At 33.9% G+C, this 21331-nt stretch overlaps 3 protein-coding genes across 3 annotated transcripts; 1 reads left to right on the forward strand and 2 right to left on the reverse strand.

Annotated features, from left to right (window-relative positions):
* Window positions 1-6465: 6465 nt before the first annotated feature.
* On the reverse strand, window positions 6466-10648 carry LOC117930666 (vacuolar protein sorting-associated protein 29). The gene is made up of 4 exons (XM_034851702.1): window positions 10543-10648; window positions 8855-9043; window positions 7997-8134; window positions 6466-7052 (listed from the first exon to the last, which is right to left on the reverse strand). Exons 2-4 carry the CDS (start codon window positions 8984-8986, stop codon window positions 6750-6752), a joined length of 573 nt encoding a protein of 190 aa, XP_034707593.1. The 5' UTR covers window positions 8987-9043; window positions 10543-10648; the 3' UTR covers window positions 6466-6749.
* A 2493-nt stretch (window positions 10649-13141) lies between these two features.
* On the forward strand, window positions 13142-15139 carry LOC117920244 (probable serine/threonine-protein kinase PBL11). Its single transcript, XM_034837671.1, has 6 exons — window positions 13142-13208; window positions 13298-13417; window positions 13504-13944; window positions 14066-14202; window positions 14340-14463; window positions 14739-15139. Exons 1-6 carry the CDS (start codon window positions 13142-13144, stop codon window positions 15137-15139), a joined length of 1290 nt encoding a protein of 429 aa, XP_034693562.1.
* On the reverse strand, window positions 13803-20119 carry LOC117917721 (probable serine/threonine-protein kinase PBL3). The gene is made up of 6 exons (XM_034834093.1): window positions 19816-20119; window positions 18101-18447; window positions 17880-18015; window positions 16911-17047; window positions 16670-16793; window positions 13803-16005 (listed from the first exon to the last, which is right to left on the reverse strand). Exons 1-6 carry the CDS (start codon window positions 19877-19879, stop codon window positions 15551-15553), a joined length of 1263 nt encoding a protein of 420 aa, XP_034689984.1. The 5' UTR covers window positions 19880-20119; the 3' UTR covers window positions 13803-15550.
* Window positions 20120-21331: the final 1212 nt, after the last annotated feature.

Raw genomic sequence — 21331 nt, forward strand, 5'->3', positions numbered from 1 at the left:
TGTTTGGTTCCCGAAAAATGCTGGAGAAAGAAAATTGGGAGGAAAATGGAAGGAAAGTAAAAACTAAGGAAATGAATATAATTTTTTTCACTTGTTTGGTTATCCATGGAAAATTCAAGGGAAAAAAAAATAAAGAATTCATTTTCTTTTGTTTGGTTAACCACAAAAAAAAAAAAAAAAAAAAAGTCAAGGAAAAATGGAAGGAAAATAAAATAAACAAATTGTCTTAAATGGTTATCAATTTGTTGAATAATAAAATAAATTAATCCAATAAAAAAAACTATTGAAAAGCTTGAATTTTTTGACATAAAACATTGCTCATAAAAAATCTCTACTATTATTTTTTTTTTTATTAATAATTATAAGATTTATGTATAAAATTTTCTAATGCAATACAAATAAAACATACGAGTAATAACTATTTTTTATTTTCAAGGGAACATTTAAAGCTAATAAAAAGCTCTTGAAAAAATTCAAAAGGATGTTCGGAATCAAAATTTAGAAATAAAATATGTTCATATAATGTTCAAAAGGATCTCCCCAATTTGCTCCTCCATCTCTCCACCTTTGCCGGTGGAGAACCTTGGGGAGACTACAAAATCAAAAACAAGCCTAAAAACCTCACAATTCTTTATCCTGGCAGCAACATAAAGTATATCAGTGTCACCATATTCTCCTTCTCCAAAAACAAGAAGAGGGTATCTTTAGAACAACTCCTATCAGAGTTGTATTACATATATCAGTATCAAGAACTCTTCTCTCTAGCTGGTAATCCTGCACTAGAAAGGATGTTATAATAAACTGCTCAATGTTTTGAATGAGCTAAGATGATATGGAGGTTGCCATTACAGTGCACTGCCCTCTGAATAACCACTCATTTATCTGCAATGAAACATGCAGAATTCATACATATATCCTATGATCAATGTAGAGATACATGAGCATAAAGGAGTAGATAAAAATGTAAAAACGGGTATCAAAACTAAGGTAAAAGTAGTTGCAGATTTGATTATCCTTAAATTAGTTTACACAACTTCTAACAGCAGCCAGCCACTGAAATTAGCCAACTATATAGAGTGTCACTCCACAACCCCATGATGTTATCTAAGCACCTAAGGCAATCAAACTGAACTCTGTGCTCTGTTCGATAGCTGCAAAAACATAGATAATTAGAGAATTCAATGAAAGAAGAAGTCCAAAATTTGAAATTCAATTTGTAAATTATCGAAAACTCAAGAAACAACAAGCTGGTCTAAACCGAAAAAAGCATAATTTCCTCCATTTTTCAGCTAACCAAACAAAGGAATAATTGAATAACATGTTGAAAAGATAGATGAATAAAAAAAGTCTTCATAAGTCTAAAAATATAATAGATCAATGCAACTATCATCCATGAGTTTTGATATCAAAACTTCACTATAGCCCCAAAACAAAAGTAAAACTAAAAATAAAAATAATCTCCATCTCAAATTAGGCATAAAAAAAAGTAGGTCCAAATTTAACTGACAACCAAAACTTACGCCTATTAATTGGATAAGCAAGGAAGGCTCAAGTTGCACTCACATCACCGGTAAGAGCTTGATATGCTTTCATATGAGATACATCACTCATGCCTCCAATCCTAGTAATCTCTTCAAACAATTGCTCTTCTGTATAATTTTGAAGGTTGCTTCTATCAAGAGCTGCAACAACTGCATCCATTCCAACTCTAATTGACCTTAATTCTTCACTTACAATGTCAGCATATTTTGTTTTTCGCTTTTTGTTTCTTTGTTTGACTTTGGTGTAGAAACAGATGCATCTGTAGATGAGAAAGATGTCTCAGTTGTTGCTTCATTTTCAACATAAGAAAATGTTTCATCTTTGATCCCATGTTGTGATGATCCTAATGAAATTGTGCCATCCAAATTTTGTTCCTGGGCCTAACAAAGTTGTCTTTCTTTTGCACCAACAACAAGACTTCCTGTTGCTCGATCTTTTCCAAGAAGAATGGACAACTTATCATAATTTCTAATAGGTTTGTATCTGAGCTGAGATGCTCCTAGGTGTGCCTTTTAACATCAGAAAAAACAAATATTAACAAAACTCGAGTTCACTTGTGATAATCTCTATTAGAAATTTATAGCTCTACATTACATGCAAAATTTTTATTCCTAATAACTCAAAAATAATAATTAACTCACCTTAGTGTAAGTAGTCCATACTTCCATGGTAGCTTCGATCATTTGAGTTGATTCTTTGAAACCAAATCCACTACCATTTTGTAAAACTTCTCAAGCAACATAAAAGTTTTTTTTAAAAGTTTTCATTCTATTTTTTATGTGCTCAGAATTACAACTCAATTCAAAATTTTCCCCAATTTCTTGCATAACCATTGCATAAGTTGTCTTGGTGAAGACTTCTCCTATCTTTTGCCCTTTATGCATTTGCTCCATTAATCGATCAACCAAAAAGTTGTCTATTTCATCAATCCAAGTCAAGTTTCTTTTTTCACTTGCACTTTTGTGTACTTCAAAGCCTTCACTATGTTCCATTTGAAATAATAATACATACATACATATATATATATATATGTGTGTGTGTGTGTGTGTGTGTGTGTGTGTGTGTGTGTGTGTGTGTGTGTGTGTGTGTGTGTGTGTGTTTAAAATGAAAAGTCAAGAGGAGGAGATATAATAATAACTTCATTGTAACTCATTCAAAGTGTGATTTTAACTAGAGGAGTTATAGTTCTAAATACAACCATCGTACTTAATATGAAACACAAAAAAACTATACAAGAAAAGAACCATAAAATAAAAGGACTCATCAACGGTTTCTATTGTAATGTTTCCACATATCCATGGCTATTTTCTCCCTTAAGATTTCTCCTTCCTTGCATTTTTCAACTAAACTCAAGACCATTGATTCAAACTCCGCTTCTTCGCTAAAAAGCTCTCTATCGACCTCTTCTATTAATCTTTCATCTGGATCAACACCCATGAGATAGTTATGGAAGATACAACATGCTAGTATAATATCAGATTGTGTGTCAATAGGGTAATGTGGCTCTGTCCCACTAGCTATTATTGGAAACCTTTTCTTCAAAACACCAAATGTTCTTTCAATTGCATTTCTTAAGGACGAGTGTTGAAGGTTGAAAACCTCTTGAGCATTTTTTGGTTGATGAACACTATACTCTTTTAAATGGTAACAAGTGCTTCTATATAGGGTAAGAAATCCAGTTTTTAGCTGAAAACCCACATCAGCCAAATAATATTTACCTAAGAAGCATAGACAAAGGATCTTTGTTATTAGTAATAGTCACTTGAGCTAATAAATTATTATCTAATCACCAATAATCACCTTGTGGAACAATCAATTTATCAAAATCTCTCATTAATGCATTATATAGGATTCTTGAGTCTGATGCAGATCCTTCCCAACCAAGTAAAACATATGTGAACTTCAAGTCAAAGGAACATGCTGCTAAAACATTTTGTGTTGGATAGTATTTTCTCCCTCGATGCCTTTGTACAACATCATTTGACACTTTTACATGAAAATGTGACCCATCAATCGCCCCTATGCAATCCTATAAAGAAATAAAATTATTAGTTTATTTTTAAATATAAATAATATTTTAATGATGTTTATTAGATAAGTAAGTTTACCTTAAAGTAGTGCCAAAATTTGGTATTGTCCTTGATTTCTTGAGAGCACTTTAATCCATCAGGCTGCTTTAAGAAGACATCATCTAAAGATATTATAGCTCTAAGAACTTGATGAAAGTGACGACTAACATTTTCACTAGAATGCTTGAAATAAAATTTCATAGTTCTATTCCTTAAATTATGACCAACAATGTGAAGGAATTTGGCAACTTGTTCTTCTACATTACTATGTACACTATTTCTAAGACGACCTATTCCCCGAAGAATGTTTACTAGTCTTGCAAATGCATCATTTCCCATACGTAGTTGATTATAACAATCTTCATTATCCATTAGTGTAAGTCTTTCAATCAAAGCATGTCGTTCATAATCTCCTTCATTAGAGATTGATCTCTCCAAATAGTTTGAGTGATGATAAACTGAAACAAGAATTGCTGCATATGCAGCATACATAGCTACACAAGTTGCAACCCATCTTCTAAGTCTTTGACACTCTTCATTATAAGTCTACATGATAGCAAAGTAAGAGGAATGATTTAGTAAAGTCATTATTCAGTCTTGAAATGTGATAGTTAAATTAACTTAATCTGAGATTGATTATGACAATTTATGATAGTTAAATTAGTGACAAGTTACCACTTCTTGAAATAGTAAAACAAACCTTACTAGAGTTGAAATGTCTAGTTTAAAGCATGATAACAAAATGAAACTCTTTCTAAGTTCATTATTCAGTCTGAAATTTGTATGATTACTTAAGAATACTTGGTCCTCCACTTGGTTTTGGGATGAATGAAGGAGAGTAGAGTATTAAGAAGAAGATGATGAATGAATGACAAAGAAGTGAACTTACCTGAAAAATTGATGCCACCAACAATGATACAAAACAATAACCAAGCACTCAAAGGCAGCAACAACATACATATATGCAATACACAACTGCGGACCCATTCCCCCAACCAAATTATGAAAAACCATTAGCCAGTAAACAATAGCAGAACATCAAGGGTAAAAATCATATCAAATCCAGAAAGCAACAAGCCAGGAAAGTTTAGAAAAATTCTGGCGAAATTTAAGAAACGGAAAAGGCGAAAGCAACCTAGAAACCCAAACAGAGAACCCAAGAGAGAGCGATTACCTTGGGTTCCGAGTTTTCATAGGATGAGGTGGATTGGAGTTCAATTCATACCCGATCTGAAGACATGGATCCGAATACATTCACTAGATTTGAAGAATTCATTTCATCCATGGGAACTTGATTTGAAGAACGCACTTCATCCATGGGAACTCGGGTGCCTGAAAAGGGTAGGTTTTCAGCACTGGAAGGTGGTCGGAGTGATAATGGTGGTTGTTGAAAGGGTCGACGACGGTGAGAAGCCATAGCCACCGATGAAGAGGAAGTTAGACGTGAAGCCTCGATGAACAAGAGCCCGATAAAATCCACCCCCCGTCCCCTTTTCCCTTCTCTTTTTCTCTTATTTTCCTCATTATTTTTTAAGGAAAATAATAGGGAAAATATTACAATATTTTATTTAATATTTTCCTTTATATTTTTTTTCCATCATATTTTCCATCTCATCCAAACTAAAGAAAACCATTTTCCTCTACATTTTTTTTCCTTAGCATTTTCCAAAAACCAAACATAGCCTAAATGATTGCAAAATGGAACTAGATAACCTTTTGAAGGAACAGGTAGGTGTCACCCTAAAACCTGCTGAAATTTAAGAAATTTCTTATAGTATTTATTGAAATGCTAGTTTATTTTTTTCTTGTTCAGTCTTTTGCATGTTATTGACAAGATAATGGCAACTCCCCACAAGTGGAATGACATGAGTAAGGTACATGTTATTGGCCTTAATGGTTGCTTTCCATGTCTATAGTTAGCAGGTTGCTAAAATTTTGAATATTTTATAAATGAGTTCGCAAGTTGACATTATTAATGTGGTGTAGTGTCATTGCTATTGGTATGGCACTTCCAAGGCCTTCAATAGTTGGAAGGTTGCTTTTGCTTCTTAAATATGTTAGTGAGGCTACAGAGACTTCCAATTCAAAAATGACTAAAAAGAAATCTAGTTGTAATGTGGGATCTCTAGTTAAACCAAAGGTAGATAATTTTGAATTTGTATGTAGTCATTATCTTTGCATTTTGGTATTGGAATTTGAAATAACATTGAACCATCAAATCTTTAATTTATGCTTTCCAGATTACTAAAATAAAGTCTCTTGAGTGGTAGGAATTATGGTACTGCAGCTATATAACAAGATTTTGGTGGCGGGAACTATATTAACTCGGTTATATCATAATTACATTTAGTGGGGGGAACCTACAACCTTTGTTTGCGCCACCTACTGTGACGATTGTAGTGGCCAGCTTTAATTGCGGTTATTGTTGTAGAGGTCCTGATGAATTTGGGAAGAAAAAAAAAGATGTAATCTAATTTTATTTTCTTTTCTTAAACTTACTTCTAGATGAATCTTGATAAAAATTTAAAAAAAAAAAAGTTAGGATCTAATTTCATTTCTTTTACTTAAATGTTATAAGTTTATGTTTGATTAAAAAAATAAAGAAAAATAAATAAAATGAATAAATTACCTTTTTATATTAGCTCAAACTCATTTCAATTAATTTAATTATTTTATATAAAAATAAATAAATTTCTAATTAACTTTAAATTATGTTACAATTTTTTATATTTTCGATAGCATAATAAAACATGCCAAAATTACTTCTTTTTTGTTTTTTCTTTCCTTATACTTCCAGTGGTGCAACCAAAGAAAGAAATCTTTGGAGCATTAAATATTGCAATGACATCGACCATGAGGATGAATTATGGTACCGCAAGCGATTGCCAAACCAAAAAATTATTGGTACTTTGGCAGCCCAGTAATGTTGGCATCGGCCCATAATCACAAGATTTTACAAAGCAGATGAGTGACAAACATAATACAAAAATTATTCATCTCAAACATATTCTTGAGCACCCGACCCAACTATTCAACTAAATCTCTGAAATTTGATACAAAAGTAACAAAACAAAGGTTCTATAAGATCAATGAAGGATCCAAAGAAATAAAACCGGTAGTATCAGATCACAAGTAAGGTCAGTGAGCAGAGTTTGTAGTGGCTGTCTTCTTGAAATCAATTTTGTCAACCTTCACTTCACCATCAATGAGTTCGTATACATAAACCACAACCCGCAAGCCATCAATGTCCATGAGGACAAAGCTTGGATTTACATCATAGGTGATACTGCTGTAGGCACCAGTGGCAGAACCAGGGTTTATAACGACACCACCCTCATGTTTGTAGGCCTTGAACTGATGGGTGTGTCCAGTCACTAGGATGTCCACATCCAACTGCCTTTGTAGCATTGCCAGCGAATCCAAGTCTCCCCAGGGAATAACCTTCAGATTGTTTAAAAAGAAAAAATTAATGTCTAATGCCAGATAAATGTATCAAAATTGAAGAAGAGAACTAAGGGATCTTTTACTATCACAGTCATCACCAACGACAATGCCTTCTTGCCAGCAGTTGAACTGACTGAATAGTCTTGATGAAGTCAAGTGACACTTGAATCCGGCTAATTACATGAAAATTTGACAGGGAATTCACCCAATCGATTCCCCAACTTACTAGCCTGGAGAATGGTTTTAAACAATTAGTAGGGGGTCCTAACTGAACCAAGGTCCTAACTCTCTAACCACCACACCCAGAATGGCTGAAAATACCAAAGCCACTTCTTCACTTGCAAACAGATAGGATACTGCACAGGCATGGAATTGAGGTTTCAACCTAAGGGACATAAGTAGCACAGATCGTCATGATGATATCCATATCCTTCACCTGAATAAGCCTAGCTGCATACAACATGGCATCACATATGGATATGCGTAAGGGATATGTAGAAACAAATAAATTTGTTTCCCATAATACTGGAGTTATGAGACTTCATCTGCAATACTGTCATGTTTTAGGTGTAACATATACTATCATGCTTTAAGCATGAAATTGATTTATTATGGTTGAGTGTTTCTTTAGGGGATAGCCATAATACATGTGTACAATGATAAAACCTGGCTTTTATTTTTCCTTTTTATAAGCTTCGTACACAAGTCCAAGTCCAAATTACCAAAGATCACACCTAGCTTTCATACTAGGTCAATGTACTGTAAATGTCACATCACCAGTTCAATCCTACACAAGTCAAACATGGTAAAAGAAAAACAATGCATCTTGCACATGTGGAAAGATTGGAATCCAATTCATCAAATTATTATGTAACACATTTATTTGCAATCCTTAAAAATCAAGCCACATGTCAGAACAGACAGAGGAAAACTAGACAGACCTGATGACCATGGCATACTCCAAGCTTAAATTGACCGATTGTAAGTGTCTTGGTCTCCAGGTAACGTGAATCTTCATCATATTCACCTCGGGTGACATGCATGTCCGGACAAAGACTCTTCAAATAATCATGAACTTCCTGCTCACAGGAGACTATAAGAATATTTCTAACTGGATAGTAATGCATCAAATTTTAAAGAGGAAATAATTGCCAGAAAATTAATAGGATTTCCACATTTCTACCATGGTTCACTAACATACATCAATCATAAAACGCTATCCCAGGAAATACTTGCCAGAAAATTAATAGGATTTCCACATTTCTACCACGGTTCATTAAAATACATCAATCATAAAATGCTAAGATTTAAGAACAAATAATGCTATCCCACAAATGTCAAATTTCTCACAGCACAAATACAAATCAACAGAATTTTACCAGGGGAGGGATTCAAAGACAAAAATCTAAAACAGTGGCACAACCAAAATATGCGTATTAAATTTGAGAAATGGTATCAGACATCTACATAAATGAAAATAGTTGAAGTCAGCAACCTGCCCTAGAAGTGGATGATTATTAATAGGAAAATCTGAATGCCAAAACCATCATAATAGTGGAATATAACCATGCAACACACAACATGCTTTCCATTGAAAGAGCATGATGGAAATATCATATGGGATAACACAATTTAAACCACTGGTTTGTTTTTTCTACAGGCAAAGAATTTGATGGTCATAATCAAATTACCAGACTTACACACAACTCAAACAGCTAGAAGCCAAATGACAAAGAAAACAAAATCTACAAAAACTGTGGAAAAAGAAAAGGAACGAGAGACAAAGATAGTCTATTTACTTTGATGCAAAGATTGCCGGTGCATATGATGTGCTGGATCTTGCCAGGAACAAGCATGGACTTGAATTTTGGAGGCAGATCAGGTGCTCTGTGAGGGATGTGAAGATCCCCTAAAGCTAACACCAACACCATTTTCTTTAGGTCTTTCCACAAACACTCTCTCCTTCAATTTTCAAGCATCATCAAAATCTGCAGTACAACAATAAATTTAACACTCCTCATTGATGGAAAACAACAAATGTAAAATCCTTCTTGCCCAAATCATAAAAACCACTAAACAAACAAACCTTAACTTTCACCCATTATCTATGTACAATACATATAAAAGTATAAAGACTTTGAAGACTTTTTCCTTCTCAAAATATCCCTATTATATCACTTATTTCCCTTCATATCCCACAGCTTCATTGTTTGTAACAATTATAATAAATTCGACTTTTTATTATTTATTGGTTATCATTGATAAAATTAAATTTATTTTACTTCTTTTACACTTTAAATTTATTCCTTCTTTTTAAGATAAAAGCTTACTTTTTAGTTGTTCTTCTTTTCTCTTTTAGAGGCTTCCATTTACACTGGGATTCATTAACCGCATGGTGGGTTCCATTTATGGTCCCATGGTAAAATTAATGAACATCAATTCAAACCAAATCTTATTTTATAATTATAAAAGATAATGTTCCCAGATAGTTAATTCTACAAAATGAAATCCTAGTCTTCAAGATTCAGCAATAACATTGACAAGTAGAAGCATTCAAAGAGAAACCCTGGAACTTTGTTTCCTTTCCAAGAGAGCAATAAAAAGAGAAACCTCATGTCAGAGGCTTCCATTTACATTGGGATTCATTAACCGCATGGTGGGTACCATTTATGTTTCCATGGTAAAATTGGAGAACATCAATTCAAACCAAATCTTATTTTATAATTATAAAAGATAATGTTCCCAGATAGTTAATTCTACAAAATGAAATCCTAGTCTTCAAGATCCAGCAATAACATTGACAAGTAGAAGCATTCAAAAAGAAAAACCCTGGCCCTTTGTTTCGTTTCCAAGAGAACAATAAAAAGAAAAACCTCAGGTCAACTAATCCATACCGTCGTGTGAATTTTAAGTAAAGTGCCATTTTTCTGTATTCCTGTTTCCTTGGTGGTGAAAATTTCACAATTCAAAATTTTAATTCTTTTTCTCATATTTTCTCTGCACTTGAACTTAATCTACTTTTATATTAAGAAACATACCCACAAAGCAAAGACCATCAACCTAACAAAAATTTCATTCTGAACTGTAATCCAAACTTGCAATAGTTACACGGCTGTTCAAAGAGAAACCTAGAATTCAAGATTTCCAGCAATAGCATTCCCAAGTCCTAAAAGTGAAATTCCAGGCCCGTGTGGTTATGAAGAAAATGAAGAAAAATAAAAGAAAACCAAACGATGTTACCTCTCTCCCTTTCTTTGTTGGAAAAAAAAAATTCCAAAACAAAAAAAAATAAAAATAAAATAAAACAAGAGAAAAAAACTCGGATCAACTAAGCCAAAGAATGAAATGAGTTTTAGGTTAAGTTCAATTTTTCTGTATTGTCAAGCCCTAGATGGTGAAAATTTCCGATCAAAATTTTCTTTCATTTTCTCAGAATCCAAACCTAGACATCGATTGATTTAATTGGGAATAGAGATTGGAGCAGTACCTTTGAACTCAGAGATCGACCGACACGCAAAGTTTGGAGAAGAAACGGTTGAATGCCCTTTTTGTAATAGAGATTCGGGGCTTCCTGTGCTGCAAGAACTTTAAAGTTGTGTAGCCGCGAGTAGCATCAGTAGTCTGGTGATAATGGGCTCAGCCTGGCCCGGCCCAAGTTTTTTAACCATTGGACTGATGTTTTAAGCGTCCGAATCAAAAAGCTGCAACTCGGGTGTTTTGATTCTTTTTTATTCCAACGAAACCCAACTCAAGCAATCAAAGAATTAAAATTAATTCTTCTATTTTCATTTTTGTAAAAAAATATATATATAAATTTAATTTATATAATATCAATCAAATTTAATTCTAATTTTATTAAAAATAAAAATAGTTTTCTAATTACAAATAAATTAAAGAATAAATTGTTTTTTGGATATTAACATCTTCATAAAGTCATAATTGGTTTTTATTTTAAAAAATAGTTAATAATAATTTTAAAAATAATATTTAATGATATTTTATTTCTAATGGATTTATAAACAAGCAAAGTTTTTAATTCTTTTAATATGTAAATAATTCAATTTTTTCATAACACATACACTACCATAAAAAATATTTTAGACTAGTTACGATTCAGTTTGCAATCAATTAGTTTTTGGAACCCTAAATTATCTTCAAAAAATAATAGATTTATTTAAAATTTTAAAATATTAATTTTCTTTTGATTTGATCCTTAAGAAAATTCAGAAGAAATATAATTGTATACCAAAGGAAAATAATAGAATCATGACTCGTGCTAAACCAATTTTGATTGAATATTTAAACCGATTGAGTCTATTTTTAAGTTTCAATTATTTTTAAAAAATAATAAATTTAATATATTATATTTAACTTGATTTAAGTTTATTTGTCAAATAGATAGTATTTATGCATATAATGGTGATTATGTATATAAAGAAAAAAAATATAAAGTCGTTTAATACATAAATTTTTAGTAGTAATTTAATTATTTTTAAAAATTAATATACTTATTAATAAACTTGATATATTAAGTCTTACTTAATTTACAGTGAGAAAATTGAAAAAATATAATTCAAAAATTAAAATTCAAAAGAGAAACAATAAAGTCTTTTTAAACTAGTTTTTGTTAATAAATTTATGATATTGATTAGATTAATATTTAAATTTTAAATCATTTTAAAAATCACTCAACTCGTCAAAAAATCTAATACATTTAGTGTTATTTGATTTTGAATTTATTTTCTCAATGCATTTTTTTTAAAAAGTATAGTTATGTATGAGGAAAAAACTAATAAAGTTATTCAAAATGAGTTTTGATTTGTAATTTGTTAATATTAATTAGATAGGTTTTGAGTTCCATGATTTTTCTAACATTAATAAAAATTTAATCTTTAAATTTTGAATAATTTTAAAAATTAATAAATTCTATGTGGCAAATGTTATTTGATTTGAAATCTATTTGTCGAGGAAAAAAAAATAGAAAAGTTTAAAGGAAATTAAAAATACCGTATAATTCAAAGGTACATCATATTATATTTAGTTCTATTTTATTTATTTATTTATTTATCTTTTTTTTAAATATTTTTTACTTTTCCGTGTTTTTCTTTTGCTTTTGTTTTTTAAATGTTTTTAAATCTCACCGACAAGTTCCGCCCGTTTGAAATATAACCGAGGAAGAAATCAGGCTTTGACAGTTTCATGGGCCTGGGTTTCACAATGGACCAGATAGGCCCGGTTATGTTGTATGACACGGGATCCAGACCCATACCAAGGCCTGCAAGTGGACCAAACCAATTGTTTATTTGTTCCTTTTTCTTTTTCTTTGCTAGTTTTCTTTTTGTAAAATGTAGACTTTATGTTTAAGAGAGTAAAAATTTGATAGCACCTTTTTTGGCATTTGGGTTGTATTGTAATTTGTAAGTAGGCAAGGAGCATCTGGGCCATGAAGGGGCGGATTCAGCTTGGCCCATGTTGGAGTCATCACTTTTGTCACAACTCACAAGGCATTTACTCTGATTCTTGTACCTTCCCAACCCTGAGATTTTGTTGATGGATATCATATGATTTTGAAATTATAAACTTCAATTCTGCAGATTTAAAGCTTGGGAGTGAAAAGGGCCTATAGCAAATAAGTAACTTGAATCATAGACGTTAAAAAATCATTTGTTTAACAGCCATCAGTATCAGCAATGGGACATCTTAATTAATATTTTCCTTTTTCCATGTGGTTATATCACATGGTGTGAAACAACTCTCATTGCTCATGCTCTTATTCCCTCTGCATGGCCTATCAGGCTGCCACTGTGGATGGTGGAAATCTTATCATTAATCTAAGTTATCAAAATCTCTAAGTAGCACTATTACGTCCTTAATTTCCATATACTAAGGATCTTCTCCAATACTTGGGAAGTATCGTTGCCATGTGTTTTCTTGTCCTAAACAAGGTAGTTACATTGTTAGCTTCACCTCGGAACTAGGCGTAAATTATCATCAACTTTGTAACCCCACTCTTAAATATTCATTCATTTACATCCATATTTGATTCTTGGGGCTTATCTTGTCATGAAACTTTACGAGTTGGGGCAATGGGAAATTGTCTTAAGAAGAAGACCCTTGAAGATCCCAACAGAGATGATGCTCGACCACCGACTGGTTTGCCTTCAATTCATGTTGCTTTGTTTTTATTTTTCTAATTTCACTCTAAGCTACATACTTAGATTTGTGATTTCACTGTTTCAAAGGGGTCCGAATTTCACTGCAGCAGAAAAATTCTGTACCAATCCAAGGGAGGAATTCAGAGGCTCCTATGACAGTTCAAGGGAGGAATTACACTTCAATTCAAAAAAGGAATCCAACGAGAAGTATGTGGTTTCTTCAATAGTATAGTTTTTCCTTCTCCCTTGCGGGCTTTCTGAGTTGTATGTGGATTTTGTATTTTTTGGTGCAGAAAGGCGTCCTCGAGGCAAGAAACATGGTCCAAATACTCAAAGAGATCGGTCATTAGCAAGGGCCATCAAGAAAGAAGAAGTTCTTCATGCTTACAGGCCTACGCAATTCAGCTACAATGTGTTGCACGCTGCCACTAATAAATTCAGTAACAAAAATTTGATTGGAAGAGGTGGTTTTGGTGATGTTTTTAAAGGATGGATCCATTCATGCACAATGACTCCAGCAAAACCAAATGATGGGCAAGCAATCGCTGTCAAGAAGGTCAGAAACAACAAGCGACCACAAGACCATGAGGCATGGCAGACTGAACTGAACTTTTTGACCAAAATAAGTCATCAAAATCTAGTCAAGCTGATCGGATATTGTTGTGAGCGTGAACATAAGATTTTAGTATATGAGTATATGCCCAAGGGAAGCTTGGATGCTCATCTCTCCAAAGGTAAAAACTAAGCAACCAAAGCACTCCATATAGTCTGAGAGAGAACAATTTAGCATCTCTAGGTTGCCTGGATTTTGGACAATATACAATGCATTAACACAAATGAAATTGGCATAAACAGAGAGGGACACAGAGCTAACCTGGAGGAGAAGAATCAAAATAGCAGTTGGGGCAGCCAGGGGTTTAGATCATCTTCACACTGTTCCGAGGCCAATCATTCATCGGGATCTAAAGACCTCCAATGTCCTGCTTGATGCTGTGAGTTTCAGTCATTGATGCTCCTTGCAGTTGGCATCTTATTAACATATTATGCTTACAATGTTCCTACATCCGCACTGCACCCAAGTGCCCATCATTCTGTAGTTATCAGCAGTAATAAAAGTGTAATATTGCAGGACTTCAACCCCAAGCTTTCAGACTTCGGACTTGCTAAATATGGTCCTCAAGGTGATCAAACCCACGTCTTCACAAGGGTACTCGGCACCAAAGGATATGTCGCTCCTGAATACATTGGAACAGGTACTTTCAATTCATATTCCGGTCTTCTTTATTCGGCCCATGAGCTGTAGCTTGTAGGAGATGGAAGTCTTACTACATGCTTATTAGATGCCTCCCAGATGAATATGATCCATGTCTAGGAACCAATTGTACAGCAAACCATTAAGTTGCATCTTCATATTTGCTAAAAATAAGACAGCTTTGCCTCCCCATCAACTAATATTTATTTATCAAGAAAGCTACTCAGCGCTATACAGATTACAGAGAGTGATATCCCTCCACTCCCCGTCCTACAGGGCATCTCACATTGAAATCCGACGTGTACAGCTTTGGAGTAGTGCTACTAGAGATCTTATCCGGCTCTTCTGCAGTGGATAGATTCTCAAATGGAATGTTAGAGAATCTGGCTGATCATGCTAAACCATATCTGAGCAATAAGCTGCGACTGCCTCATGTCATTGACAAAAGACTTGGGAGCAATTTCAGCATGGAAGAAGCTCAAGAGTTGGCTGAGATAATCCTTCAATGTCTAAATTCAGATGCCAATAGTCGGCCAACCATGACCGAGGTCTTGTCTTCCCTGGAGCAACTAGAGCAACACAGGGACAGCAGCAAACATAACTTGCGCGGACTTGCTACACACCCTAGAAGGTCCTCCCACTTAACTTCCACAGAGACAGCAAGGAAAATCCTGTGAGCTAATTTTTTCCTTGCTGTCATGTCCACAACAGAAAAGTATGACTGAAGTTTAACTCCATGTAATTCAGATGCATTCCAAATGCTTTTGTTCCAATTAACAAGGAGCTGAAAATAAAAGCTATATTACATGCCAGGCAAATCTGTAAAATATACCTGTCTTTTCATGACTAAATCAAGGACATAACTTTCTTTCTGAAGGTGTTGATATCTGCTCTATTGATACAATAAATAAAACTAGCTAATTACTACCCAAAAAAACTAGCATATTTTCACAAAACAGAGGATGAATCACGTGTTTATGGCACAACATTCTGGAAAAATACATGCTCATTACATTCCAATATAAACAACATATGGATGCAAAGGAGTATACAGAATAAATAGCCAACAGAATCAAATGTTCCTCCATTCAACGTACACGAGGAGATTGCCTGTAGGATGGCAATGGGGATGCCCGTGGCGTCAGATTCAGTGGAGAATGCTGTTGTCTCAATGGGGACTTCTGGACAGGAATGGAAACTGTATGCTGTTCTGACTGGATGTGTTTTGCTGCATTTTTTGGGGATTGGATCTGTTCCAGTGTTGCTAAAACCTCCGACATTCGTGGCCTGACTTTAGCTTCAGTGTTAAGGCACTGTAAGGCAAGGGTAGCAGCCATGAAGGCTCCTTTCTGGGGGTACTGGCCCTCCAACTTGGTGTCCATAATCCGGAACAATCTCCTTTTGTCACCCAAATATGGTTTGGCCCAGTCTACCAGGTTCTGCTCTACACCAATTTTTGTTTTATCGACAGCACGACGTCCAGACAATAGTTCTAACAACACAACCCCAAAGCTGTAAACATCACTCTTTGCTGTCAGCCGACCTGTTGAAGGGTGGAACCATTAGTACTGCAACTTTAACATTGGAGACATATGAAGTGGATTCCATCCATTGAAAGCATAATACAGATGTGATGAACGACCACATGAAATCTGACTATTCATACTACCATAATATCCGGATTTATGAACAAGGGCCTTGCATATTAAAAGATCAAGGACTGGATAAAAATTGGTTTTCATCTCAGATATCATGGTGTAATTTCATAATGTAACTACCAGTAGTTTCAAAGAAAAACTCCAGGAAAAAGGAAAGTAGAGAGATCAAAGTGTTAAAAATCATAAAAACATAATGATTTTAAGCAATAAAATCTCAGAAGTCAGTCTCCTCTTCTTGAATAACCCCCTTGTCTCACTCATGTTTCTTGCATAAGGGTAAAATTCAAATTATTCCCATATTAGAAAGAGTGCACACACGTGTGCATGAATATCAGTAGAATTATATATACAACAAAACAAACTTTATCGATTTAGCAACAAAGAAACAAAGCATTTCAGAAACCTCAGTTTTATCATAAGATTAATTATATTTGACATGCAAAATCAAACAATCTAAAGATCTGATCTGAAATAATTAAGAATTCATAAACATATTCAGAAAATAACAAGGTAAGCCACAATAATTCTCAGCAAAGGGAATAAGCTTGCCTGTAGCAACATATTCAGGTGCTGCATAGCCATGTGTACCCATAACTTGAGTGGACACATGAGTCCTGTCACCAGTTGGCCCCGCTTTAGCCAAACCAAAATCTGAAAGCTTTGCATTGAATTCCTGTGTTTCAAAAGCATGATCAATGCCAGAATTTTACTAATATTTAAGGAAATAATATTTTTATATAAACTATCGCCAAACCAATGAAACAATGAGCTTCTTTTTATTTATCAATACCGCATCTAGTAGGATGTTAGAAGCCTTAAAGTCACGATATATGACTTGAGATTCAGCATCGTGCAGAAAAGAGAGACCTCTCGCAGCACCTATAGCCACTCTGATCCTTACTGCCCAAGAAAGTGGCTGTGGTCCTCCTGCAAAAGAAAACATAGGATCAAAGACCCACCAAAAGTTCTCAAAGCCACACCCAGAAATTTTATTAACATCCAGATACGCAAGTTTAGTCCTTTAAGAGTTCGGAATTAACTGGTGATAAATAAAGAGACTACTAAGCCATCATCACAATTCCACTTCAACCAAGGTTTTACTCGAGTGCATGTGAGTCATGTGACAAGAGTTTAAACTTATAAGAAGAAACCATCAATTCAAATATAATGTTCTTCAAGTTTTTGAGGTTAACTTCAAAATATTATAAATAGTAGTTGAGCATCTGCACTAAAACTTTAGTGACTGGCTGGCTGCATGTAGAGTTACTCATCAAGGACATAAAATAGGCTTTTGGCTCAGTCTGTAGTTTATCATCCAGTTGTATGTGAAGCAGATGCAGATGTTGCAATCTATTCAATCCTATTTCGAGATCCAGCTTATGGCCCCAATGGCCCTCTTTTGGATTTTGTTTTATCATTAGTGATGCATCCTGGGAAATTCATAGTAGGAGGGTAACAGAATTACATATCTTTTGCCAGGATAGGAAACATATTACTGATGCTTGTTTTGCCATCTTGCTGATTTAACATTGTAATCTATCAAGAGCATTTGATGAAGGTCTCTTCTTATTATTGCCAAAGAAAAAGGAAAGAGTGACAAACAGAAATGAGATATAAATAAAACCAATAGAAGTATCTATTATGCAGAATAGACAAGGTCAAATGCCAAGGACTGTACCCAAGCAACATAAACATAGAATATGAAGGGAAAAGGAACAACTACACTTCCCAAAGAATTTTATTGGAATGAGTTACTTACTTCTAAAGAGATGATTCTCCAAGCTCCCTTTAGGCATGAACTCATAAACCAAAAGCCGGTTCTCACCCTCCAAGCAGTACCCAATAAGTTTAACCAAGTTTGGATGATGAAGTTGGCCAAGATAGTTAACTTCTGTCTGCATGTGGTTGGTTAATCAGTAATGTGGCCAAGCAAGAAATTTCAAAAGAAAATAAATCATAATGAAGAAGAAAGCAACATACCAACCACTCCTTGTGGCCTTGAAAACCTTCAGGTTTAAGCTTCTTAACAGCAATAACCATTCCGGATCCAGGCTTTACAGCAGCAAGTGTTTGTTCATCAATCCATCCTTTGAAAACATAACCAAATCCTCCTTCACCGAGTAGACTGTCCGGACGGAAGTTTCTGGTAGCATTCTTTAGGTCATTAAATGAGAAGGCTTTCAAACTTGGAGACGGCAATATTTCACCTTCTGATCTTGGAGTGGGAAAACTTTCAGCAGTACTCCTTTCACTGTAAGATGGGACTGTCAGGGTCGAAGGAGCAGAAGAATTGCTGGTTTTGCTGACAACTTTTGAGGCTCCTGAAGCTTATTCCAGAGGAGAACAGGGTTTAGGTCATTGCAAAGACAACTGAAACAAGAAATTCCTAACATGGTTCAACAGAAGCCAAACTCACATACCAACTAGAGCCTTTCCAATTCTCAGAGAACATTATATATGGCACAAACTTTTGACACCCTAAAATTTTTCTGTTCATATGATTTTTGGAAATGTATAAATTATTCTTGCACACCTCCAATAATATTAAGTCTTTAGCCATCTCCAGAAGTAAGCATGCATCAAACTAAAGGATTCGAAAACAGAATCCCCATTTGCTCTCCAACAATAGCACAGTCCAATCACCATGGTTCACCAAGTGAATTCTTTAGTTCAAGCTTGTTACCCGATATGCCAATCCACTGGTCTTTCCACTTAGCACATTATGAATCATTAAGTTTGATTAACACATTATAGATACTGGTTTGAGTTTTTGTTATTTCTTGCATATAGTCACTGTATTAATTTTTCACCCTCCATTGTCTTTATATGCAAGCTCAAATAAAAAGAAAAAACAACACTAACGTTAACACTAACAAAATCAATCCAACTTCATGTCTATGAACTCTTCACACGGTGGAAAGAAAAATACTATTTATAAAAGAAAGTCCAACACCAAACTGAAAAATATTGAAGCAACCCATTTACATAATGCCTTCATTGCAATTTGCACATCAACCAGTGCTCCTCAGATTGGTGCTTAAATTCGAAGTAAATGGCTGTAGATCTATGTTCAACTTAAACCCAAACTCAAAAGCAAAGCACGATTCCAAACATAGGAACCTAAACAGCCAACATCCATAAAGTAAAAAAAGAAGGGCGAGCAAAAAATTAGTAACACCAAAAACAGAGACCCATCAAAAGGGAAAAATCAATCTTTACAAAAATAAGAAAAAATAAAGAAACTGTATAGTACCAAAGGAAAAAACATCAAAGCAAAAAAAAAAAAAAAATAGAGAATATATAAATAAATGATCCCCTCCTTATTTTAAGCTTAAACATCGACATCCAGATAAGATAACCAGATAAAATCCCAAAAGAGAAACTTTTCCATAAAACGCCCACCGAAATTTGCTTCACAAAAGAAAGAAAACCCATATGATTGCGTGCACATATTTAACCTAAACAAACCAATCCAAAATGAAAAGCCAAAGAAGAAAAAAATACTCGGGCTCAGAATTCTACACCCAATCAAAATTCCAGCAAAGAACAGCATATACCCATCAAACGCCATGAAAATCCCACTCAAGAGCATGCAAAACATGAAAACCAGGGGAAATTTGCATAAAATCAGAAGAAATGAATAACTAAAACAACCAAAAGGATGAATCATGCATGTAGATGAGTAAATATGTTACCAGAAGTGGTATGGGAGCTCTGGGTGCTATCCACTCTGGCCGAAGAATCTAGGCAGTTACCCATTTGGGACTCTCTTTACAGACTTTGTCTGTTATCAGTAGCTATTCATAAGCCATCATCATGATTATTCCCAAAAGACCTCAAATCCCAAACTCTGATAAAGCGGTTCGCAAACAGTATATCTATCAAGGATAAATGGATGGACTACTTTTTCCCTTGAACAATAAGAAGAAGAAAAAATAGAGCTTTGGGGGCCAAAACGAAGGGTATGACTAAGAAGAGGACGCAGGAAGAAGAGCAGAAAACGCAGAGAAGGAACAACCTGCCCCCTATAAGCTGCTGTTGTCCAACTCAAGCGCGTGGGGACTCACATCTACTAACGTGTCCCTCACCATCCCACAGTGAGTTGACTCAAGTACCCCTTGTCTCTATGTGAAACAAGACTTTTCGTAGTTTGGTCATTGTCAAAACTCAAAAGTTCTTTCAAAATAAATAAACGATATTTTCTTTTTCTTTTTTTTTTTATATTTTCTTTTTCTTTTTTCTTTTTTTTTTATATTTTCTTTTTCTTTTTTTTTTATATTTTCTTTTTTAAAAAAAAAAAAGCTACTCACTTTTTTTCACTATTGACTTAAAAAAATGGAAAATAATGACTTTTATTTTTTTCCTTTGAATTTCCTATTATAAAATGTTTATTATGTAATTCGGGTTAAAAATCGATTCTAATACCATTTTATAATGGTTATACTCAATCGTATGGATATTATTCGTTTTAAACCTAAATAAACTATACGACTTTAAAACACACATATATGGTTAAGAAGAGCCTATATTTATACAGTACTAAAAATTTTCTTATTTATTCAATATGAGATATTACAAACTTTGTTCAATGTGAACACAATGTATTCATTGTGTCTCACGGGATAGTGGAACTAAATAGACAAATACCTTTCACAAGGCCAAACAAACTTTTACACTAAGATCAGTGATCAATTCTAATGCATTTATAATGACTTACACTTAACTATATATATTATTCACTCTAAGCCCAAAATGACTCTCCTTGATTTAAAATACATATACATGATTAAAAATAGTTTATATGCGAATATATTTTAAATTCGTGAAGGCCCTTTGTGCTCAAAACTGATAATATTTATACAACTAAATGTAAGTTATTACAAATGGTATTAGAATTAATCTCCGAACTTAGTGTGAGTACTAGTTTGACCTCATGACAGATGTTTTATTTGACTCCACTATCTCATGGGATAGAATGAAGATATTGATTTGTATAGAGTGTTTGTAATATTTAATCCGTTTATAATATCTCATATTAAATAGGAGAGAAACTTCTTAACACTATATAAGTATGTACTCTTCTAAATTTTGTAGATGTCTTTTAAAGTCGGAAAACCTCTTTCAGTCTAAAACGGATAATATCTATATGATTACATGAGTCATTATATACTCTCTCTCTTTGATTAGCTTTGGTTTCTAAAAAATTAAAAT

Source organism: Vitis riparia, chromosome 1 (genome assembly GCF_004353265.1).
Source record: "Vitis riparia cultivar Riparia Gloire de Montpellier isolate 1030 chromosome 1, EGFV_Vit.rip_1.0, whole genome shotgun sequence".
Classification (NCBI taxonomy): domain Eukaryota; kingdom Viridiplantae; phylum Streptophyta; class Magnoliopsida; order Vitales; family Vitaceae; genus Vitis; species Vitis riparia.

Bases quoted from the DNA above. Each gene is read 5' to 3' on its own strand.
- LOC117930666 (XM_034851702.1), bottom strand. From the start codon at position 8,986: ATGGTGTTGGTGTTAGCTTTAGGGGATCTTCACATCCCTCACAGAGCA. The intron at 8,135-8,854 runs GTAAATAGACTA...TCCTGTGAGCAG, and splicing joins CCGGCAATCTTTGCATCAAA to GAAGTTCATGATTATTTGAA. The intron at 7,053-7,996 runs GTCTGTCTAGTT...AACAATCTGAAG, and splicing joins GAGTATGCCATGGTCATCAG to GTTATTCCCTGGGGAGACTT.
- LOC117920244 (XM_034837671.1), top strand. From the start codon at position 13,142: ATGGGAAATTGTCTTAAGAAGAAGACCCTTGAAGATCCCAACAGAGAT. The intron at 13,945-14,065 runs GTAAAAACTAAG...TGGCATAAACAG, and splicing joins GGATGCTCATCTCTCCAAAG to AGAGGGACACAGAGCTAACC. The intron at 14,464-14,738 runs GTACTTTCAATT...CCCGTCCTACAG, and splicing joins TCCTGAATACATTGGAACAG to GGCATCTCACATTGAAATCC.
- LOC117917721 (XM_034834093.1), bottom strand. From the start codon at position 19,879: ATGGGTAACTGCCTAGATTCTTCGGCCAGAGTGGATAGCACCCAGAGC. The intron at 18,448-19,815 runs GTAACATATTTA...CTCTGGAATAAG, and splicing joins GAGCTCCCATACCACTTCTG to CTTCAGGAGCCTCAAAAGTT. The intron at 16,006-16,669 runs GCAAGCTTATTC...ACCCTTCAACAG, and splicing joins ACCTGAATATGTTGCTACAG to GTCGGCTGACAGCAAAGAGT.